The sequence below is a fragment of the Natator depressus genome, chromosome 9 (genome assembly GCF_965152275.1).
Source record: "Natator depressus isolate rNatDep1 chromosome 9, rNatDep2.hap1, whole genome shotgun sequence".
NCBI lineage: Eukaryota > Metazoa > Chordata > Testudines > Cheloniidae > Natator > Natator depressus.
The window spans coordinates 73,236,383-73,262,038 of NC_134242.1; the positions used below are offsets into that span (position 1 = coordinate 73,236,383).

The 25,656-nt window shown below is 41.4% G+C and overlaps 1 protein-coding gene across 2 annotated transcripts in view; it reads right to left on the reverse strand.

Moving 5' to 3' along the window:
- The window catches only part of LOC141994242 (connector enhancer of kinase suppressor of ras 2-like), a 530,195-nt gene that overhangs the window by 316,453 nt on the left and 188,086 nt on the right, over nt 1–25,656 (reverse strand). For both annotated transcript variants that reach the window (XM_074964467.1, XM_074964466.1), the window contains exon 5: nt 13,691–13,732. In XM_074964467.1, the coding sequence (XP_074820568.1) occupies nt 13,691–13,732 (42 nt within the window). The remainder of the gene's footprint in view (nt 1–13,690; nt 13,733–25,656) is intronic.

Below are 25,656 nucleotides of genomic sequence, written 5' to 3' on the forward strand. Positions count from 1 at the left end.
CCACCGCCAAGAGAGGTGCAGGCGGAGTCGACAGGGGAGCGGTAGCAGTCGACTCACCACGGTGAAGACACCATGGTAAGTCAATCTAAGTACGTCGACTTCAGCTACGTTATTCACATAGCTGAAGTTCCATAACTTAGATATATCCATCCCTCCAGTGTAGACCAGGGCTAAGAGAATGTGCCACTATTTGTACTGTGTTGTATTCCACGGATTGGAATTCCAGCGTGTATCTGCATGCACTCCAAGTGCCATTCATGGTGTTAGGTGCGGCTATACCGAATAATTGAGTTACTAGTTGGAGCAGGTTAGCAGAGTTGTCACTGTGATAATGAAGAGAGATGTTTGTATACCTTGAAGGATCAAGTATGCCTCATTTCTGCACTGAATTCTGTACATTGTTAAAGCAGAAGACCACAGGGGTGTTTTCTTGCCAATGGAGATTGTCAGCTGTTAATTGTGGATATGACAGTGGTCTCCAGGATGCAGTGAGGTGTAGAGTAAAGGCAAAATACCAAAAGGAACCCTTCCTCAAGGCATAAGTGAAGGAGTGTTAACATTTAACAAGTCTGGGGTGGTATGTTTGGAGCAGGCTCAGTGTTTGAGTGTAGGCCACGCGTAGGTAGTGCCCGTTCTTACAGCCATATTCTGCCATAGCAAAGAGAAGGTGTTAGACTTTATACTACATTCTTCATATGCTCTGTTCCTGAAGTGTCTTGTGGCATCAGTAAGGGTAGAGTGCTAGTACGTGTATTATAGGTGTGTTGGGGTGTCACTCAACGAAGTCATAAGGCAGTGCTGGGTAACCTTAACTTTGCATTAATAATGATTTTTGGCATGTTTTAGTGGGGGCTGAAGTGGGTGTACAAAGGCACAACAGGTTGTGTGTGTGCTGGCGGTAAAGGGAATGTGAAGGACTGATTTCGGTATGTGTTTTTGTGGAGTACGTTGTCCCTGTATGGCATCTTTTGGTTCTACTCAGTGTTTATGTGAGGGTACATTTACCCCTCAAATTAAGGTGCAATTGCAGCATGGGCAGGTATACATTAACTTTAATCTAACTAGCATGGATAACAATAGCAGTGAAGATGTGGCAGCAAGGACCGCAGCAGAGGCTAGCAATTGCAATATGTACACCAGAGCTCCCAGCTGACTTGTACCAGGTGGCCAGCCCATGCTGAAACCTATGTTGCCACGTCTTCACTCCTTTTGTTACCCATGCTGGCTCGATTAAAGCTTGCATGCGTATGCCTATCCATGCTACAATTACATTTTAATTTGGGTGTAGATGTATCCTGTGTGTTGTAGGCATAGTTCAGCCCAGCGTGTTGTGTGGCACCTGTATGTGAGGTAGTTAAAGGTTGGGTATAATCACTAGGTCCTTGGGAATTGCTGAAACAGACTTAGTGGGTGTGACTGGTGTTTTTACTGACTGTATAGTGTACTTGCCACTGAGTGGTTTGTTTGGCTTCCTAGGTCCATTTCAAGAGAACGTTGTATTCACCAGTGGCATTCTTTGCCTAAGCATACCTGTAGTTGTAGCATGTTACCTGGAAGCATTTGAATTCTCCCTGTAAGGACAGGGTCCTCTTACTCCCCCTTAGATCTGAGTCCTCCAAATTCCTCCCGTCTGCACAGTAAGCTCAGTTTCTACATACTCCCTCTACAAGACATCCCACTATCAAGCAAACTTGCTTAGGAACACTTCCTATAACTGATGACACATGGGGCGTCCCCAGTCATCCAAGGTAATCCTGGATGAGTGGAAGGAGGCTCACGATCTCTATTGGGGAATGGAGGAAGTGGTTCTAGCTATCAGACTGCTCCCCATCCCCACAGTCAGCTCCTGAAGCTTCTGCAACCTCCTCCCCCAGTTCCTTGTTACTAGGATGACCGTATTATTTCCTATGCTGAATACGGGATACCTGCTAAAATTACTCATATTCAAGCGAGTTCAACGGCAATCAGTCAGAATTATGCAGTAAAAACGTTCAAATTAACATCAAGTTGATTGAGCCCCTGTTAAAAAGAAACACTGCGTAGTTTGATTCTTTTTATTTACCTTCTAATCTTTAAGGCTTTAGGGTTCACACAGGGAGAGTTCACACTCACACACACACACACCCCTGTACACCTCTCACACTCCTAGTTCCTGGAACTGTGGTCTTCCCGATGCAACAGGTAGTGGCGGAGGGCACATGTGGTCACATTCCATTTTCTGCTAGGGTTCACACCAGAATGTGGCCAGTAGCAGCCTTTCGGCACTGTGCAGGAGGGAAGGAATGGGAGCTACAGGAGCGGAGGGGAAGGGGAAGGGCTGACCTGGCCCATATCTTTGCAGAGTTCATCTCTTTCCCCCGCCCCTTCCCTGTGGCTGTAAGCAGCTTGTCCCTTCCTGCCCACACAGTATCGAAAACCAGCTAACACCTTCAGGCTGCTGCTGGCCACCAACATAACCCAGCTGCCTTCTGTCCCCCAGCTACAGGGTGGGCAGGAAGGGATTAAGCCCTAAGGATGCATTGTGCATCAGGTCCCAGGGAACCTGATTGCAGGAGCTTCAATGAATCCCACCAGAGATGTGCCTCAGCAGGAGAGGGTGCCTAGGCAACAGAGCAGCCCTGTGCTCCCTGGCAGCAGGCCCAGGGCTGGGGGAGGAGTGCGTATGTGAAGAGGGTGCTAAGCCCTTGCCTAGGGGCCTGCTGTGGCACCTGCAGGGTTGGGGCGTGAACAGGCTGAAAATCGCTTCCCCACCACCTCTCTAGAACTTAGCTGATGGGTGAAGAGCCTTCCCCGTGCCAGCTTTGTGCAGGGCTTTGGCACATGCAGGGCTCAGCTTCTCCTGGCCAGTGCACTGGGCCGGAGGTTCTTGGGCTTTCCCAGGGCACCAGCCCAGCCAGAGGCAATGGGGGAAGGAAGGAGCCTGCTGGCCATGTTGTTGGTGAGCTGAGCACTCCGACCAGTGGCTGGTACTCCACACAGTACTCCTCCCCCCCCCACAGCCTTGCACACCCACCCCCGTTGTCGGCCACTGGACCCCTGCACTCACCACTCTTAGGTGGAAGGCTGGTGAGCAGGGATCCAGCCAGCAGCAGGACCCACCAGTACCGGTGGTGGGGAGACAAAAGATACGGGACAATTTGCCCATTTTTTAAAAAATAGTTGTGACACTCGCAGGAAGGCTTAAATATGGGACTGTCCATTTAAAAATGGGATGTCTGCTCACCCTACTCATTACACCTCTGTACTTCACAAAGAGAATCCATTGGGTGCTCATGGCCTCCTCCTTTCCCTCGGCCACATCCCCTGCGAGATAGTGCAGGAGGAGTTCCTGCACTATCCTCAGAATTGGGTTCCTGGCCACTTTCAACCCTGAATGCTTTAGCCTCATCCACTAGATCCTTATTCTTATCCTCCAGGGCATGGTGAATATCACATTCTGCTTTTTCAACCATAGTCTGAACATTAGGACAACCCCAATCAAACACTATTTTAACTGCCTCTCTCCGCTCTGGAAGTAGCCCATCTGTAACAAGCTCTGGGGAGCCTGGATCATCATGGGCTGGATTATTCGTGACTAGAGAATAAGCAAGAAAAAGTCAGTCACTCTTCATATTCTGCAGGGGGCTCCTTATGCTTCTGCTTAACAGCACTGACACTGGTGATTGCTGTGTCAGACCCAAATAAAACTCAGATAATCTGAAACACAGGGATTGACCCATATAGCCCTGTGGAATATGCAGCTAAACCCCAGAGCCAACTCCTTTCTGCAAAATTCTCTCCCAGTCCCCTCTAATCAGTTCACAAAATACAACCTGCTCCCTAGTTTTCATAAGCCACTTTAACACTTCCTCTATGTCCCTGCTTCTAGGACAAGGACCTATTTCTTTCATTATAGTTGATATCTCCTCTGGTGAAAGGTTTTTAAACCTTCACCTCTGTATGTGTAACACTCTGATTGTTTTGGACTGTGGACATGATTATAAACTCCATAGGGTCAGCTTTAGAGTCCAGATTGCTCAAGGAAGGAAGAAAGAATGGATTCTAAGGATGTAGAGTTTCATCAGACAATATTAATGCCTCTCTTTCCAAAAGTTTCACTGTCTGATTAAGAGTGCTTGTCAGTTCTGTACTCTCCAATTGCACTGCTTCTAGCTGTGCTTGCAGAACACCAGGCTGCTCCTTGAGAGGTTCACATTCCTGAGCTCTCTCAGTCAATGCCTCCGAATACTTAACACACTTGTAGCTCAGCGACCTTGTCTCTCAGTTTTATATTTATATTTTACATTCTAGTTTCAGTGCTTCATTTTGTTTCACAAAAGCTCTGGCTGCTACTATCAAACCCTGAACCACCACAGCTTTTATCCTTTTCTTAGCTAAGGAAGTTGCTTTCCAGCAGATTAGCCACCTCAAGTGGATTCTAGCTTCCTAGGATGTCCACCACCTTAAGAGGACCCACATTATGTAGATAATTATCTACATAGATCACCAGTGACTCCATTGTCTCTTTAAAATGCCTTAAACCCCTCAATACCCTTAGGTAATGGTCCCTGGGATATTGGCTGTCAGCCCAATCTGCAAACTTCCTGGCTTGCCAGAATATTGGATTGGGGTTCACTTACTCAGCAGATGGATCTAACAAATATTTATTAAAGCAAAACACTCATTGAGTAGTGATCAATTACTCATGAGTGGGAAGCTTATCAGGACGATCTCATCACATTCGCCTCCAGCACTGGACAAAATAGCTTTAACCTCCGTTTTTTATGCAAACTTATTTATAACTTTTTGTCATCTTTTCTTACACATATATATTAGTCTGTCAGTACAGGTTTAGAATTAGTTCAAACCAGTCTTTTCTAGCTTTTTAAAAAAGGCGTACTTGTGGCACCTTAGAGACTAACCAATTTATCTGAGCATAAGCTAAGTGAGCCGTACCTTCCTTTTCTTTTTGCGAATACAGACTAAGACGGCTGCTACTCTGAAATCTAGCTTTTCAGTTACTTTATCTTTTCTTGTTCTCTCAAACATGATTACTGTGTGATTTCTTACACAGATGCAACACTAAACATGATTATTCTGCAATTTTTACACATATGCAGTTCTACTTATGCTTACACTATTAAATGTTATCATAACAGTCTCTTAAAATCCACAGCAGACTTCTGTCGGGCCTAAATGTGTCTTCACTCCCAACATACTGAACCTGTGCTCTGGGAGTCTGCCAAAAGTATCCCATGGACCAACTTTCTTTGTCCTCTGAGCAGTCAAGTTTGGTGGACAGTCAAGTTTTCCCACACTGCACCATGAACAAAGGGCTAGAGCAATCATGTTTTAGGAGGGTGCTAGGAAATCTGGGATATGAGTAGTTGGACTCAAGCCCTCATAATGCAGTGTAGATGCTGGAGCCTTAGGTTGGGAACCAGGGGTCAAAAATTCCTAACCTGGATTTACAAATGAGTGTAGGTGCTCATGCCAGAGGTTAACTCAAATTCTACATGCCCTGGGCTTACATTGCGGTGCAGACATACCCTAAGAGACTGTGCCATTGTTTGTGTTGTATTCCACAGATTTGCATTCTAGCATTTAGCTCCAGTGATTTTTGGGTGAGAGGGGAAGGGAGGGCTGTATCTCAGGAACTCTATGCTCAAACAACCCCACATTTGGGCCACTAATCTTACTCCAGCCCCTCTCGTGCACTGCAATTTTCAAGACAATAGAAGGAAGCACATGAATTTAGAATACTCAGAAAAATCAGCTGTTAAACAGCAAGTTCATCTTAACCTTAACGATAATGGTGTTGCCACCCCATTATAACAACTAATTATGCAAACTAAAATAAGGGTAAATCAGATTTCAATGCAAAAACTAATTCCTTTGACCATTGTACAGCACTGCACAATTGCCTAGGGGTATTATGTGGCTTTTTTGTTGTGTCTTACTCCAATTCATCAGGTACTGACCACTGGTAGAAGACAAAAGATTTAATTTACACGATTGACCAGTACTCAAACCAAGATAGATAAATTAGTCCTAGGTGGTGGAAATGTAGCAGACATTATATAATCTGTGTAAATACTGAGACTGTGGGCTTCTCTGCATTCTTTTGTACTTGCCCAAGCATCCATCTGAGTAGTGACAAAAGCAGCAAGTGCAAGATTTCTGCTGAGTAAGCATATTTGGAAGGCACCTGCAGCTGGAATTGCAAATTGCGTGCAAAAAAAGAGACATTTCAAACCGCATAAGACTTCAGGTCCTTTTAAAAGTCCCCCTCCAGAAAACAGGTTTGCAACAGTAAACTCATTTCTAAGAAGTCATTGCACAATTTCTGACTCTAACTGCACATCAATGGTTTACTACATATTTTAATTCTGGTTGGAAGCAGTGTACGTAACAGAGGATTAAAAAAAAAAAATCAGACCTTTTGGTTAGAACCTCTCAAAAGCATACCAAAGCCTGCAAATCCTCTGAAAATGTCCCCTAATCCATAGGATGCAACTCTTTCTGTGCCATCACAACTTTTCTTTTCCTATATCTTGAGGAAAGAGAGAGCACCCTTGACCACCAGAGCATCATGCATCTTTAGGGGAGATGATGTACTCTCTTTAAGCAGCAGACTTTCACACACGTCTCTTCCCCCCATACCCCTCCAGCCATTGAACTTGTTTGGCTAGAACCTGTGGGGTACTCTACGTGCTAATTGGCAAGGTATCAACAGGTAAAGTGCCAGATTATCTGCTGTGCTTCCATGACACTATGTTTAAATCTCCTATGCTCAGAAGTCCCAGAGTGCACTATCCTACAGTGCAGTGCGATACTTCTAAATGGATTTGACACCAAAAATTAAGTATTGGTGATTAGTTCTAGGATAAAACTTTTCAAACAGGTTCTCTCAAGTGCTTATATACGAATGCACAAAGCCTTGGAAACAAGCAGGGAGAACTGGAGGTCCTGGTGATGTCAGGGAATTATGACGTGATTGGAATAACAGAGACTTGGTGGGATAACTCACATGACTGGAGTACTGTCATGGATGGTTATAAACTGTTCAGGAAGGACAGGCAGGGCAGAAAAGGTGGGGGAGTAGCACTGTATGTAAGGGAGCAGTATGACTGCTCAGAGCTCCGGTACGAAACTGCAGAAAAACCTGAGTGTCTCTGGATTAAGTTTAGAAGTGTGAGCAACAAGAGTGATGTAGTGGTGGGAGTCTGCTATAGACCACCGGATCAGGGGGATGAAGTGGATGAGGCTTTCTTCCGGCAACTCACAGAAGCTACTAGATCGCACGCCCTGGTTCTCATGGGTGACTAATTTTCCTGATATTTGCTGGGAGAGCAATACAGCGGTGCATAGACAATCCAGGAAGTTTTTGGAAAGCGTAGGGGACAATTTCCTGGTTCAAGTGCTAGACGAGCCAACGAGGGGGGGAGCTTTTCTTGACCTCCTGCTCACAAACAGGGAAGAATTAGTGGGGGAAGCAAAAGTGGATGGGAATCTGGGAGGCAGTGACCATGAGATGGTCGAGTTCAGGATCCTGACACAGGGAAGAAAGGTAAACAGCAGGATACGGACCCTGGACTTCAGGAAAGCAGACTTCGACTCCCTCAGGGAGCGGATGGGTAAGATTCCCTGGGGGACTAACATGAAGGGGAAAGGAGTCCAGGAGAGCTGGCTGTATTTCAAGGAATCCCTGTTGAGGTTACAGGGACAAACCATCCCGATGAGTCGAAAGAATAGTAAATATGGCAGGCGACCAGCTTGGCTTAATGGTGAAATCCTAGCGGATCTTAAACACAAAAAAGAAGCTTCCAAGAAGTGGAAGGTTGGACATATCACCAGGGAAGAGTATAAAAATATTGCTCGGGCATGTAGGAATGAAATCAGGAGGGCCAAATCGCACCTGGAGCTGCAGCTAGCAAGAGATGTCAAGAGTAACAAGAAGGGTTTCTTCAGGTATGTTGGCAACAAGAAGAAAGCCAAGGAAAGTGTGGGCCCCTTACTGAATGAGGGAGGCAACCTAGTGAGAGAGGATGTGGAAAAAGCTAATGTACTCAATGCTTTTTTTGCCTCTGTCTTCACTAACAAGGACAGCTCCCAGACTGCTGCGCTGGGCATCGCAACATGGGGAGTAGATGGCCAGCCCTCTGTGGAGAAAGAGGTGGTTAGGGACTATTTAGAAAAGCTGGACGTGCACAAGTCCATGGGGCCGGACGAGTTGCATCCGAGAGCGCTAAAGGAATTGGCAGATGTGATTGCAGAGCCATTGGCCATTATCTTTGAAAACTCGTGGCGAACGGGGGAAGTCCCAGATGACTGGAAAAAGGCTAATGTAGTGCCAATCTTTAAAAAAGGGAAGAAGGAGGATCCTGGGAACTACAGGCCGGTCAGCCTCACCTCAGTCCTCGGAAAAATCATGGAGCAGGTCCTCAAGGAATCAATCCTGAAGCACTTACACGAGAGTAAAGTGATCAGGAACAGTCAGCATGGATTCACCAAGGGAAGGTCATACCTGACTAATCTAATCGCCTTCTATGATGAGATTACTGATTCTGTGGATGAAGGGAAAGCAGTGGATGTATTGTTTCTTGACTTTAGCAAAGCTTTTGACACTGTCTCCCACAGTATTCTTGTCAGCAAGTTAAAGAAGTATGGGCTGGATGAATGTACTATAAGGTGGGTAGAAAGTTGGCTAGATTGTCGGGCTCAACGGGTAGTGATCAATGGCTCCATGTCTAGTTGGCAGCCGGTGTCAAGTGGAGTGCCCCAGGGGTCGGTCCTGGGGCCGGTTTTGTTCAATATCTTCATAAATGATCTGGGGGATGGTGTGGATTGCACTCTTAGCAAATTTGCGGATGATACTAAACTGGGAGGAGTGGTAGATACGTTGGAGGGCAGAGATAGGATACAGAGGGACCTGGACAAATTGGAGGATTGGGCCAAAAGAAACCTGATGAGGTTCAATAAGGATAAATGCAGGGTCCTGCACTTAGGACGGAAGAACCCAATGCACAGCTACAGACTAGGGACTGAATGGCTAGGCAGCAGTTCTGCGGAAAAGGACCTAGGGGTTACAGTGGACGAGAAGCTGGATATGAGTCAGCAGTGTGCCCTTGTTGCCAAGAAGGCCAATGGCATTTTGGGATGTATAAGTAGGGGCATAGCGAGCAGATCGAGGGACGTGATCGTTCCCCTCTATTCGACATTGGTGAGGCCTCATCTGGAGTACTGTGTCCAGTTTTGGGCCCCACACTACAAGAAGGATGTGGATAAATTGGAAAATGTCCAGCGAAGGGCAACAAAAATGATTAGGGGTCTGGAACACATGACTTATGAGGAGAGGCTGAGGGAACTGGGATTGTTTAGTCTGCAGAAGAGAAGAATGCGGGGGGATTTGATAGCTGCTTTCAACTATCTGAGAGGTGGTTCCAAAGAGGATGGTTCTAGACTATTCTCAGTGGTAGAAGATGACAGGACAAGGAGTAATGGTCTCAAGTTGCAGTGGGGGAGGTTTAGGTTGGATATTAGGAAAAACTTTTTCACTAGGAGGGTGGTGAAACACTGGAATGCGTTACCTAGGGAGGTGGGTAGAATCTCCTTCCTTAGAAGTTTTTAAGGTCAGGCTTGACAAAGCCCTGGGTGGGATGATTTAATTGGGGATTGGTCCTGCTTTGAGCAGGGGGTTGGACTAGATGACCTCCTGAGGTCCCTTCCAACCCTGATATTCTATGATTCTAAAACATCTAAAGGTTTGTGTTTGATTTGCTTCAAAGAATAGGAAATTGTTCAGTCTGATTCTTATCTGCTCCTAACTAATCCAGCCAGCTCTAATTATTTTTAATTTGTTTCCATGTATGTTTTTGTATTAAACAGCATAAAATTAATAAGAAAATATGCATTTGCATGCTGAAGTTATATAAAAATGTTCTGAGAGCTTCTAGTATCAAAAATGTTATATAAATGGTATTATCTTATTTTTAAAAACAATCCAGAAAATAACATCAAGTTAACACTGTTGATTATTTCCAGCCCTTTAAAATAGAACACTTAAAATAGAACATTTAAACCATTCTATATGGCTGGAGACAGACAAGGATGGGCAGACTGTGACAACTAGAGAGAAAAGAACCAGGAGGAATTCCAAACAGCCATAAGTTTCCAATCCTTACTGTGTCCTCAGTGTGGAAACTACAGAAGATATCTCTGACGATCCAGCTGTTTGACTGGAACAGAGAGATGGTCGCCGCACACCTGTGGATGACTAGTCAGTCCAACCTATAGGAAACATCAAGCATGTCCCCAAAGAGATATCCAACCATTCAAGAATATAGACAATACTGGTTGGAGATTCTATATCAAGAAGAATGGGAAAACATTCTGCAAAAGACAGGCAGACAACAGAACAGTGTGCTGTCTTCCTGGAGCCAAGACATGAGACATGACTAAGATTGGACAGCCTTCTGAAGTGTGTGGGGAGGTAAGAATCTGATGGTGAATATGGATACTAATGATGCTGCTTCACAGGATACCTCACAGATTACAGATGACTTTAAGGGAACTCAGAAAGGTGCTGAAGAAGAACGTCCAAGTGATCTTCTTGGAGATCCTTCACTCCCAGGACAGGAATTAAGAGAGAAGATTCTGGAAATGAACCACTGGCAAGGTAACCAGTGTCAGGTGGAGGATTTTGGTTTCGTGGAACATTAGTCCACCTTCTGTGGGAAGAGAAAAGTTTGAATGGCTTCCATCTTCATGGAGACAGGATGGCTAGACTAGTTAGGAAGACATAAAATTAACAATAAAAGGGGAGGGTGAAAAGAGTGGGCAAAAGAGGAGGGGGACTAGCACTCTGTCAAAAATGGCATTACCGGTTTCCAAGTTCCTGACAACTTGGAAACAAATGATGTTGAATGCTTATGGATCAATGTTTTAACTGATACATTACAAGATGGAGTGTTAGTTGGTGTCTGCTACACACCACTAAATCACACTAGAGAATAAGATGACCTATCTATAAAGCACCTGTTCATTATGTGGGTAGGAAAAAAAGCTGCACTACCATAGACTTCAATCTGAGTGACATGCTGCCAGTATGACAATGAGGACATGGAGGACTTTTACATTAGATCTCATCTTGACAGATAAAGAGGAATTGATCACAAAACTAAAAATTAGTGGCAGCATATGTACCAGTGATTTTGACTTGGTTACACTTGCAATGTGCAAACAGAATAAAGTCCAAACCAAAATATATATACTTGGTGCTTTAAAATGGTCAATTCATAAAGCTGAAAACAAGTATAAGCAGATCAGTTGAGAGAAGGAATTTAAACCAAAAAAATGTCAATGTTAATTGGGAACTGTCTCAGAACATTTTACTAGAGGCCTAAACAGGCATGATCCCATAACAGAGAAAAAAACCCAATAAACCTGGCTTACAGGAGAAGTGAAAGCAGCTCATAATTTTATATAAATAAATAAAACAAACGGAAGAAAGAAGTTGATGGTGATGAATATAAATCAGAAGCTAGCAATAGTAGAAAGTTGACAATGGAAGCAAAAGGACCCAAAGAGAAACCTATGGCAAGCAGAGTTAAGAACCATAGGAATGCTACTGGTCCATTATTAAATGAAATGGTAGAACTGTCAATAATAAAGCAGAAAAGGCAGAACTGTTCAATAAATATTTCTGTTCTGTATTTGGGAAAAAAAGTCAGAGGATATATTCAGATCATATATTGTCGATGAAATACTTTCCTTTTCAACAGTCACTACAGAGGGTGATACACAGCACTTACTGAAGCTAGACATTTTAAAATCAGCAGGTCTGAATAACTTGTATCTGAGAGTTTTAAAAGAACTGACCACGAAACTCTGTGGACCATCAGCATTGCTTTTCAATAAGTCTTGGAACACTGGGAAAGTTCCAGAGGCCTGGAAGAAAACTAATGTGTGCCGATATTTAAAAAGGATAACTGGAAAAAGCTGGATAATTATAGACCCATCAGCCTGACATAGGTCCTAGGCAAAATATGGGAATGGCTGTTACATGACTCAATAAAGAATTAAAAGAAGATAATGTAATAAATGCCAATCAACATGGGTTTATGGAAAACAGACCTTGTCAAACTAACTAGCTTTTTTTGAGAAGGTTACAAATTTTGCTGATAAAGGTAATACTTAGGAGTATTGTAAGTCATTTGACTTGGTATCATGACATTTTGATAAAGAAAATAGAATGATACAAAAATCAGTGAGACATATTAAATGGATTAAATAGTGGCTAACTATTAAATCTCAAAATGTAACTGTAAATAGCGAATCATTATCGAGTATTTCTAGTGGGTCCGGAAGGGATCAGTTCTTGGCCCTATTCTATAACTTTTTTTTAATCAATTATCTGGAAGAAAACATTGCATCATTACTGATAAAGTGTGCATATGACAAAGATTGGAGGAGTGGTAAATACTGAAGATGACAGGTCACTGTTAAAGAGCAATCTGGATGCAAGCAAACAATACACATTTGAAATGCAGGCAAATGTAAAGTCACATCTAGGGAACAAAGAATGTCAGCCATATTTATGGGAAGGCGGAGTCTACACTGGGAAGCAGTGACTCTGAAAAGGATTTCAGGGTCCTGGTGGATAATCACCTGAACATGAGCTGTGGCCAAAAAGATTAATGTGACCCTTAGATGCATAAATAGGGGAATATCAAGTAGAAATAGAGAGGTTATATTACCTCTGTATTTGGCACTGGTGCCACTGCTACTGGAATACTGTGCCCACAGTTTTGGCATCACAATTCAAGAAGGATGTTGATAAATTGGACACAGATTTTTAGAGAGTCATGATATTGCCTTCTGACCTTAGTTTAACCTCTTGCACATTGCAGGCCACACAATTTAGCTCAACCACTCCTTTAATAGACCCTTAACTTCTGGCTAAGTAACTGAAGACCTCACATCATGATTTAAAGACTTCAAGTTACAGAGAATTTACACTAGTTTAAATCTGCAAGTGACCCGGTGGCCCATGCTGCAGAGGAAGAAGATGGTGAAAAAGACGGTTCAGAGAAGAACCACAAGAATGTTTAAAGCACTGGAAAACATACCTCTCAGCGATAGTCTTAAGGAGCTCAATCTGTCTAATTTAACAAAGAGAAAATTAAGGGGTGAGATGGTCACAGGATCTATATGGGGAGGGATCTATAAGGGAAATATAAATTCGATAACCGAGGGCTCTTCAGTCCAAGAGTCAAACACAACACAACAAGATCTAATTTCTGGAAGCTGAAGCTAGCCAAATGCAGACTAGAAATTAGGTACAAATTTTTAACAGTGAAGGTAAGTAACTATTGGAACAAATTTACCCAGGGTTGTAGTGGATTATCCACCAATGGAAATTTTAAAATCAAATCAAGATTGCATGTTTTTCTGAAACATATGATCTAGTTCAAACAGAAATTCAGGGAAGTCCTATGGCCTGGGTTACACATGTCAGATTAGAGGATAATGATCCCCTTTTGATTTTATAATTTACAAAACTCTTAGCGACTAGTGTCATCCATTACCATTTGCCACTGCCAAATTCCTTATTTTCCTACACTAGATTTAAAAATGTACTGTAAGTCTTGGAAATGAAGAGGTATATAGCTGCACATAGTTTAAAAGCAGGAACAATAAGATTACTTACCACATGAAGAATTTTATTTTCTGTTTCGTATACTGTGCAATCCTATAGCAAAGAAAAAAAAAAACCAATGCGTGAGATTTAAAATCTTAGCCCTACACACATGAACTATTATTTTTCTTTTTAGTAATAATTTATCACTTTACACTGTTAGAATATGTCTCTTGCATTCATTCACATTCACACACACACACACACACACAGCGAAGTCATCTCTCCAGGCTTTACATGAATGTCTAAAGGTTATTCTGTTTTCTCTGGGAAACTTCACTGCAGTAACTTCTCATTAACCTTAGGGATCTATTCTATTTATAGGGCTATAGTTTTTGTTCTTTGTAATGGGAACAATGCACCTGTATCAGGGGGAGAAGAGATCATTAATATAAGCAGAGAGATGTACGCAGAAATGCGCCATCATGTAAATGTTAGTGGCCATTTAGACCTAGACAGACATGGCCTAGTCCTAAAGTTCTCAAATCAGGCAAAAAAAAGTTGACGACTTTAATATTTTTTCTTTAATGAAGACTATAGTGTCAGGTCCACAGCCAGTGAATACCCCCCTCCCTGCTCACTTTTTATTTATTTATTATTAAATATGTACCAGATGGTATGACTGAATGATGGGAAGACAAGGTGTTTCAGGGAATAGATATAATTTTAATTTTTAAGTCTTGCTTGACCTTCACCAGATTGCAGGTACCATATCTGACAATCAGGGGTCTTCTGCTTTGAGCTCAAATGCATTACATATCACAACAAGTTTGTTATATTTTTGGACATCTACAAGTGAAAAGGCAGATATCCTATCTTGAGTTATATTTACAGATTTCTGTGAAACAAAAGCAGATTATTATTGTTATTCATTATTTATATTAACATAGCTGCTAGGAGCCCTTGTCAGGGACTAGGATCACATCTTGCTAGGTACTATTCAAACACTGAACAAAAAGATGGCCCCTGCCCCCATGACCTTATAACCTAATTATGTCAAAGAAACTCATACCACGGATACTATAGTAACAATATAAAAACCACCCCACATTACTTCTAAGGTCAGTTTTTCAAAAAAGCCATAATTTTTTGCCCATAGTTTTGGGTACACAAGGGTTTCTCAATCCTTTTTCTTAGCAAGAACTACATTTTAATAGAGAGATTGTCTCACAGATAGCTCTTCACAAACCACAGTAAGTATCTAAGCTTGAGTTTAGCATACAGTGAGGCAAACTATGTTGGAAAGACATGTGACACTGTTGAGATAACAGTAATAAGTATATAAAAATAGATTACTCTTAGGGACTCTTTTTAGTGGCCTCTAATTTTGCATTTAAAACTCAATCATTTGCTCCTGGAAAAGATAAAATGTGTGTGAAAACGTATTTGTTCTTCCAAATCTAGCCCTCCATCTTCTATGTGGTTTGTGCATATTAAAACTGTTTGTGTGAACAACTGTCTTTTGCAAAACAAATATTTGTGAAGGCAAAGTTGTGGGCACATATTTAGGTGACACACTTACTCTACTTAGAAAATGTTGCTCTTACAAGTCAAAAAGCAGCGCAACCATACTATCTTATGATTGATGTAACCTATTTTATTCTGAAAAAAAAAAAATCCTTAATGCACTCAACCATAAACATAGCACAGTGGAATTACTTGCACCTGGATTTGTGATGCTCTTCATTTAGAAGAGAGTTGCATTTCTCTGTCATTTCCCTGACAGCAGAGATGTTATGGTTTACAAAGCCAGCAGGATTTGCTCACACTGGAATTGAGGTTGCCACTGAAAATATTGACAACAGGGATTAGTTTTCCTATTTCTTGTTGACACATTTTTTTTCTAATAGAATCCATGAATTCTCCACCATCTTATTTTAAGGTAGGTGAAATGCTGACCCTAATTAAACTACTTGGCATTGCCTCTTAAATGGTAAATGGATAGGAAAGAAGGGGACTGTCAGCTTTATTCAGTGCAAAGATGTTATAATTGCAAATGACCACAAAGAGGTAAATAAAATGTACCTATTTATTTTTGGGGTGGATGGGAGTTGCTTACAGGAAGAGAACAGATTATCTTGGATATGAAAAGGAAATAAAGATCCAAAATGTTCCTGTCTCTTGTTCAGTTATACAGGAAGGGCTTGTGGAGCCTCTTCATGGATCAGAAAACAGTTGTAGTCCCATCACTTAGGGCCCACAGAAAGAAGCAGGCTTCTCCTTCCCAAGGGCTAGTGCAACATGTGCACACATCAGGGATCAGGCCCCCTGAAGAGCAATCCCTCCCCAAGCTCCCTGTGACAGAGTGGCTCCACGTTACTCTAACAAATGCCTGAACACCACAATCTGGATCAAAATCTGTATTGACAGTAGATTTCTAAATACGTAAGAAATGCATTCACACTTCTTAGCTCATTTATCATAGCAAGGATAATGAAACTTGTCACTCTTGGTCAAAGGCTACTACTCCCTCAGCTCGCACTTTGATTGCATTCCATTACAGGTGGTTGGTCTGTTAAGTGTTTTTCACTAGACCAAGCACATACTTTGATTTCCAAGAATAGAGCTTAGGGAGAACATAAACCCTAATTATAAAAAATTAAAATATTGAATATTTGCAGGTCAGATCAAATTATCCATCACCACAACAACGAAACAGCCCTGTCTTCACCTCTCTTTTCATGACAATACGCTTCAGAGCAACCAGATTTCTGCCCAACAGAGTTACATACGATATTAATACCAGGCAGTTATGTGCTCAGCTTGTGAAGCTGAAGACATTGGTTTTAGATAGTAATGTTGAACAGCATGGCATAAAGATATATGGACACAGGCATGCTGCACAAGCCATAAAATACCATTTTATATCCTACTGATAGAACAAGCAAAACATTTGGGGTCAGATAAGACTATACACGTTTCAAAACCAATTTTTTCCCCTCGGTGTAATTAGACCAGTTTTGAAAGTGTCACCTCATTAAGGTTCCCCAAAAAGAGAGAGAAGCAATTGTGGAATGAAGATGGCATAGATAACATTTAATTATGATTTCCTAGCCAGAAATGAGAAGAGATTCTTTTAGAGTATCTTAAGTGTTTAATAAAATCTGAGAAAGAGAAAGAAGTTTTGCTACTACACAGCTGAAGTACAATAGGGATTCTGGGGAAGCATGAAGGGGCCTGGGATGCCTCAACATGGCTGGCAACACATCTGAATTTTTCATTCTCCAGCAGAAAAAGTCAGTCCAGCAGCTACATAATCAGCTCTGCATATAATTTCTTGAAAGTAGTCAGATATATTTCCTTGAATGTAAACTTTATTCTTTTACTACACTGACACCCACTTCAAGGTCCCTTTACTCTAGGAGGATGGTGTAAAGGACCTTCAGTGTAAACAAGTGGTAGGCCCAAACTGCTGTATCCCATTAGAAAGAGGAGATTACCACTTCCTTATTACTAACATTGATGGTTCACTAAACGTGGGCCCTTAAATCTGTCACTGGTCAAGATGCGACTATTGTTCATCCTGTACTTCAGCCCAGTAACATGATTTGGGAAAATAATATTTTCTTTGCTTGAAACTTCTGGTGATTTAGAATGTTGATAGAGATAAATTTGTGAGCAGACTGTAGAGGTAAGAGATGGTTACTCACCTTGTACAATAATGGAGGTGCTTGGAGATGTGAGTCCCTGTGGGTTCTCAACTTTAGCTGATTGTACACCCTTCGCCCCTAGTTGGATAATTTTGACAGCAGTAACTGGCTGGGCCACACATGCGCTCTCCCCATCTTGGGCCTGCAGCAGCAATTAACTAGCGCTGCATCCCCCACCCACATGCCCCAGTTCCTTCTCTACCGCAGAGGAATTAATTAGAACTCCGAAGTAGAGGAGAGGAAGGTGGGTACAGGAGCACCCAGAGGGGCTCACATTTCAAAGAACCTCAGTTACTGCACAGGTTGAGTAACCCTCTCTTCAAGTGGGGTCCCTGTGGGGTATATAGGCGGGGGTGCGTGCCATGGAATGAAAAATGCGTCTTCACTGAATCCTGATCCCAAAAGACCCACGCTGGAGCAAAAAGCTGGACGTTTTGTTTTGTTTTGTTTTGTTTTGTGGCAAATAGATCTATTGCGGGGAACCCCCATAATTGAAATATGCTCTGGATAATGCAGGTGTTGATTTCTCACTATGGTCATTTGAGAACCTTCGACTTAATGTGTCGGCCATGACATTCTGAGACCCCAGCAGGTAGGTGGCTGATATGGTTATGTTGTGTTGTATGCACTAGAGTTTTATGGAGTCCATCCATAGGGAGTGTGATCTCACTCCTCCCTGCTTGTTTATGTGCAACATGCAGGCTACATTGTCCGTCATGATCTGTACGTTTTTGTCCTTGATCAGAGGCATGAAATGTGCACAGACATTGCAGACTGCGCGTCGTTCCAGTACATTGACGTGGAGAGTTGATTCAGAAGGAGACCCTCTTCCCTGTACTGTGAGCTTGCCTAAGTGGGTACCCAACCTCAGTAGAGAGGCATCCCTTGTGATTATCAATTCTGGAGGAGGTTGAAGAAAGGGACACCAGCACAGATATTGTGTGGGTGAGTCCACCATTGTAATGAGTCCTTGACCTTCGCTGGCATACTCAGAAGTTTGTTCGGATTGTGTTTGTGTGGTGTGAACACCATCTTGAGCCAACCCTGCAAACAGTATATGTGTAGTCTGGCATGTTTCACCACATATGTGGTCGCTGCCACGTGACCTAGTAGCTGAAGACAGGTCTTGGCTGATATCCTTGGGCTGTGCACTGAGGTATTGATGAGGTTCATTAGAACAGTGAATCTCTGAAGAGGTTATGATGCTGTTGCTTCTAGATAATTTACGTATATGCCGATTAAGTCTAGTTTCTGGACTGGAGTCAGTGTGGGCTTTTGGGAGTTTATTTGTAGGCCGAGACTGGTGAAGAGCAATATTGTCTGGTGCGTAACTGCAACGTCTTCTGCCCTAGTGTGAGCCTTGATTAGACAGTCGTCTAAGTAGAGATATATCATGACTGCATGCTTGCGAAGATGGGCTGCCGCCACAGTAAGGACTTTGGAAAACACTTGGTGGGTTCGTGGAGAGGTCAAAGGGTAGTAGTGTATATTGAAAATGATCCTGTCCCAGTACAAACTGAAGAAATGTCCTGTACATAGGGCATATAGTAATGTGAAAATATGCATCTTGCAGGTTGAGGGCTGGAAAAAGCTTGGTTTTTTAAAAAACCTAAATGAAGCTTACAACTGCCAGAATGAAATGAAACCTGAAACAGGGGATCCAGGGATTTTTTTTCCAGTGCCTATGATTTTCTCTTATCTGTGACATTGCTGGTTTTCACATTTGCAAGATTTAGGTGTCTTTCAATAAGATGAATGAGGGAAGTTAAAAGTAATTTGTCCCAGAAGCAAAATAGCTACCTTAGTCAGGTCACATCAAGCAGGGAGAATGTGCACCGTGCTGTCACAGAGAAGACAGGATACTTACAAATAAATAACCTCTTTCACTCTCCAAATACTCGGCAGTTGCCTAGTGAGTATATTAACTATTATTTTTTCAGTTGCTTATAACAATATCTCCATCTCCAACCCTATTCAAATTAAGCAATGCAAACACTTCAATGTGTGATTGTACAAAATTTCAAGTTTCAAAATTCAGTCATTTTTTTCCCTGTAGTCCTCTTCCAATGACAATATTAGTCTTTCCCTACACTCCTATGACTAAAAAGTGACTCAAGACCTTTTGCTCAAACTTAAAAAAAAATAAATAGTGACAGCCCAAAGATGGAAAATTGCAGCCCAAGGGCTAATGTTGCAGAAAACGTGAATACCTGGAATTACAGTGGATACTGATTAATCTAATCCAACACTGCAAAAAGTATGCTCTGGAGTCACAAAGGAGCCATATGCCTAGATGATTTGACTGAGTTTATGGCTGCTTTGCTTTGCTAGAGCAGCACAAAGCAGCTGGAACTCACTGGTGAATCAATAGCATTTTTTTCCAAGTGTGTACTACCTATATTTGCTTTAATAAATATTCAGTATGCAGGATGGAGTACATATCCACATGCACACTTATATCTTAATATACCACGTCTCTGACTCAGAGAGGTAATGATGTACCTTTAAAGTATGTATATTAATGAACTGACTTGCTGGAACAGATGGACACCATGAAAAATGCTGGTTTTAAAAAGAATTTTACGCATACGCCCAGTAGACCTGAACAGTTTTCTTTAGCTGTGCTTCGTCACACTAAAATAAGGTCACTTTTTCATCTTTTAGAACAACGAATGTATATATATATTTTAAATCAAAGTTATTTGCTTGGGAGATCTACATAACTAACTATTCATTAGTGTCCTTTATTCTGAAGAGGAATTTGTGCAGTTCCCAAGTTGGTATTAATATAGGTTTTAAATCCCCATAGAAAATTACATTATTTTTCATTTCTTGTTCTGACATGCTGTGTAGGGTTTCTGTGCTCTGTGCCATATTTTGCGACAGAGATGGCAGTATTTCATTGGTGGATCTTTGTATAATCAGTTTGCTTTGGGGCACAGCTCTTTATGGAGCTCCCAAGTGGGAAGGTGATGTTGGGATACCGCTGCACCCCTTAAGGAGGAGGTGGAGCCTGAGCTCCCTTCCCCTGGGTGGTGTAAGTGCAGTAAAAAGGGATATTTCCCTGTTGCCCTTCCTGAGTTGGCTTGTATTGCTAGTGAATGTATAACGCCAACGGACCCTGGTCGTTGGTGGGCAGGATCGAACCGGGGACCTCAGGAGCTTAGTACATGAGCCTCTACCCCATGAGCTAAAAGCCAAGTGACTCTTAGTTAAGGCTCTAGAGCAGACTCATTTAACTCTAAGTGGTCTTGGTGCCACTAGATGCGACAGAACACCACACCCAGAAGACATATGGGTTACAAATGCAGCGATGACAACTGTGGCTGGCCTCTGCTCTGGGGACTCTCCCCTTTTGCACCTACACAAGGGCCAGTCAAAATCAGGCATTAAGCGCTTTGGTATCCTTCAGGAAGAAAAGATACAGTTATATGTCTAGTTTTTAGATCAGAGTTTTAAAAAATTGCTATATGCAATTGATTCTCTTTAAAGTACAATAGCTAGGTAACTTATGACAGCTTTCCACAAAATACCAATCTTATCCCCATTATAGACCTTAGCTTCAAGCTTTACGTTTCAATCAAAACCCTACAGAAATGTGTTTGCACTCACTACCTTCTAATAAAGAATTTAAAGGGAAAAATGGGACAACCTTAATTATAGTGGTGACACTGCTGGTTGTAGCAAGAGAAGTTACATTCTTATTCAGGAAGCCTGTAAATTCTATGTTAAAGGTTTGAGACCAAATATATATTTTTCGAGATTGTATGTGCCTGGGGAAGATGCCCCCATTTGCCAGCAGAAGTCACAAGCATGTTTTTTTTATGCACAGTAAAACTGAAGGCTGAATTCACTGAATCTTTGAACTTTACTATCTTAAACATACTGACATCCTTTCGGTACAACAAAGGCTTTTGTGTGAATGCAGTTATTCCAAAAGAGTCTATTTCAACTTCCACACAAAGAGTTATTTCAAATAGTTATACCTGCCAAGACATCTCTGCCTCAGACATAAAATTTCTAAATAACATTTTCCCTTTCCTTAAACTTTAAATGATATATTCTTTGGGTTGAAATGTCAGCACGTTGCTTATGAATGAACCAACAGCCTGACATAAATCACACGTTGTCAATTTTGTGTGTGACAGAAGGCAATCAAATACATGTTTTGAACATGGCTTTATGGGGCTGCACCAACTGCACAGAATTTTTATGGAAAATAAAAGTACTGTCCATTTAAAAGTGCAATGGTGAATACATATTTTTAAAAGAAATCTACCATTTTGCTTTGTTAATTACATAAATGCTGTGTGAGATTCAATCACCTGTGAGAACTGCTTTGACTTGTATCAACTGCACTTTTTAAAAAAATGGCCTACTTCTCATTCAATCCCAAATCTATACTTTACAATATGATTTCTATAAAATTTGGTTTTTACTCTGCTTATATATCTTAAATAGGTCTGCAAAATTTTTTATATTTATTGAAAATTTGGTGTGATTTTCTTAACTTAACTGCTTTTGCCCTCTACAGTTCTGTAAATGAAAGAAACCTCATGAGAATCATTGATTTTATATGACTGTGCACGTCACGAAGACCTTAAGTAGTGGGAGGCTCAGGCAAGCTTCTTAAACCAAGAAACTGGACTAGAAAGAATATGAAAACAGTCATTAAAATTCTACCTCTTCCCACTTTTGGTCAGAGCATAAATTTTGCAAAAACAGTCACCCTGTCGTGGTCTGTACTTTACTAAATGTGCTCCTGGCTCCAGCCTGAACCAGGAATTGTGAACATAGATGAAAGTGATTATTTTTTAATTTCAACCACACAGTTTGAAACTACAAAAAAGCTCACTATGAATTCTGAGCAACAATTTAGGAGGCTCTTATTTTAAGCCAAACCATGCATTTAAACCAAACCATTACATTCATGCAGTTGGTTTGGATCTTTTCACTGAGATTTCCTTTTGCGGGTCTCTTTTTTTCTGGAGGGAATCCAAGTACTGTTTGAGAAATGAAAAGAGCTCAGTACGACAACACTATATGCAAGCAAGCAACAGAAACTTTATAAATAGAATTGTAATATTACCCAAGATGATTAAATTGGAAAATTCATTCTCCCTCAACAATTTCTGTTGTCTTACTATATATTGTTTTGAAACATGTAGCGCTATGGCCAGTCAGCTGTCAAGGCAATATTTAGCTATGCTGTAGAACCAGATTCAGAAGGAAGTATGGTGTATTCAGTTATGTAAATGTCATGATTCCGTGTTCTATCTATCTGCTATACCTTTAAATGCAGGAACTTTTCTGCTTTCTTGCCCAGAATTGGGGAAGGGAAACAGTACTGACAGGCATCTTAAAATGATTGTTACAAAGAGAGAGCACACAATATATTACTTTCTGTAGTAGTCATCTTAAACTGGCATTCCGCATTGCTCCCAACAGGCAAGTAGAAGGCTCTCTACATTTAAAAGTGAAGCACAAAGAAAGTAGAAATCACATGGGACTGAACCTCATCTCAGTTACACGAGTATAAATCACGAATTACTCCATTATTTTCAATGGAGCTGCACAAGGGTCAAACCAATCAGAGAAGAATCAAGCTCAATACCTCCCTGAAGTGGGTCAATTCAACAGCCAGCTAGTCTAGTGATCACACAGTGGCTCCTCCGTTCTTTTCCATAGGCTTGTTCTAGAGTGGGCCCTGATGAGTCATATACAGGAGACCCTCTCCCTCCTGTGTATTCCTTCTTCTCCCATTGGGGTTCTGTCATGACAGCATTGTGGGGGGGAGCAGGGCCCTCCCATTCCACTGGGTCCTGACTCAGGATCCTAAAGAGATGTTGCAGTGTCTGGACCACTTGTTGGTCCATCTCAAGTTACACGCCCCTGGGTTACTTACTTCTGGGCTATCGCTCCTTTAGGGGTGTGGTCACAGTTTTTGCAGTATCAGCATAGTCTGCCAGAGGGACAACATCCCCTCCTTTGAGGTCGTTCTTCGATTCCCAACTCAAACCGGGAGGCGGGGGAGGGGTGTGTGTATGTATCACAGCTTCCAGAGTGCCTTACCAAGTCTGTGATCACTCTTCCCATAGCTCCAGGTATTAGCCTCACTTGCTGGTACAGCCTGTAACTCCTTTTCCCCCTGCCCCTGGGCTTCCAGTGTCCTTTTAACTGTCCCACCACTGGAACAGGCCTGCAACTGCTGAGGGGCGGGGTCTCCCTGGCCTAGTACTGCCCCATGCCTTGCTCCAGTTTAGTGTCTGGTCTTTGAACTCCCTCTGTTTACAAAGCTAAATACATCATAAGAACATCAGAAATTTTAGGAACAGCAAAATGTCATTATGGACCTACAAAAGTCAGTGTTTCCAGAGGAAGTTTGTTTTTCACAAAAATCTCATTTTCTAACAGAAGACTGCTCCATGAACATTTTTGACCAGCTCTGACACAAAATAATTTGTTCTAAATTCTTTATCAAGACCAAATATCTAGATAATATTCCATAACTTAGCTAACAACAACATAATATTCCACCTGTTAGCATCAAAAACTTCCTTCCTTTCCAAATTTTGAATTCTTCTGTTGGGTTAGTCTGACGTTTTCTCTTTTCCAATAACAGACAGCTAAAACCTCTTACTCATCTAGACTCTTGAGACCTACGAGGCACAGCAAAGAAACCATAGCACAGATAGCCCAATTCTGGGCTGCTCCAGGGACCACAGCAGACCCCAGCAAAGTGTAGGGACAGCCATGAGGGCCTGTCTAAGGCTTGGTCTACACTACATACTTCGGTATAGCCATGTCACTCAGGGGTGTGAAAAATCCACATCACTGAGCGATGTAGCTATACCAGCCCTATTTCCCCTCTCCCCCTCCATCAGTTTTGAGAAAAAATTAGTTTCAGTACAAGAAAAAAAAAAAAAAAAAAAAAGGTTAAAACTGGAAGATGATGAGAACCAAAGAACTAAGGGATATAGAAGAATTTCTATTTGCATTTCATGGTCAAGTATCCCTTTGATGTTTTTTCTGTATTCATACTGGCTTTTTTTTCCTACGGTACAAAAAGTATTCAATTAGTGTGGCTGGCAATGCCTAAGGCAGTTTTTTCCTACCAGTTTAAACATACTTCAAACAGAATATCCATTTTATTAAATACTGCCTCCCTTTAACCCTTCAAGTACCAAGACAACAAAATGATCAGAGCAAGGCTTACAGTTTCACTTTAGAGCTAATGTTCCAATAAAAATTATTCCTTTAATTTAGGTGTCAGAAATACAATGTAAGCTTCATTCTGAGTAAACAATTATTTCAGGTCAAAGACTAAAGGACTTGTATGTATAGTAAACCTGAAATTTCTCTGTTTTGTAGAGCAGAATGAATTAATTTTAGAGAAAAAAAGTCTATGCTTATGTTGCATACTGAGGTTTTTATTAGAATTTAAAGACGTTCTTTTTTTAATAGTGATTGGGATATATGTATATCTTCTAAAATGTAAGGCTTTTTCTACATCTGTCTGGTTTAAATAAGCATTTAAGACCACTTAGAGCATTACACTTAGAATATTATGGTGAATTATTTTCTTTTTGACCACAAGGTTTAACATGCACAGGGTTTCAGTCTATTTATTTTACTTAGGAAATAAATGATAGCTAAAGTGTCATATTTATCTCTTGCCAAAAAACGGATTAGAGACATGCTTAAAGGTGGAGTTTTAACTTGGGGCTTTTATATCATAGAATACCCATTATTTAGTTCTGTTCTATAAAATGGTAAAATAAAGAGAACTACAAAATAGTAGTAGTGTTATATGTCCACATTCAAACAAGGTATCAACCAGCTCTTGCATCATGCAGAATACCCCTGCCAAAGTACCTCATGCCATCACCATTCTAATTGATTAAAATACTGAATAGATAGATAGATAGGCAGGCAGACAAGTTACAAATAAGATGAACAACTCTATTTAGTCCTGAATCTACAAATACACATGCTTAGAACAAAATGTTTTTCATTTTGAAATGTGATTGTTAATGGGGATTCTTCAGCAAGTGTGTGTGTGTCGTGGGGGTAGGGAGCGGGGGGAGGTTCCTCATAGGGCACACAAGGATTGATGCTCAGCCAAACGCTAATCAATTTTTTAAATCAATAATCTGGAAGAAATGTACAATTATGGTGATAAAGTTTGCAGATGACAAAGACTGGTTGGGTGATAAATAATAAGGACAGGCAACTGAGAGTGCTCTAGACCCTTCGCAAGCTTGGAACAATCAAGTAGCATGCATTAATACAGCCAAAGGCAAGGTCACTCACCTAAGAATAAAGAAT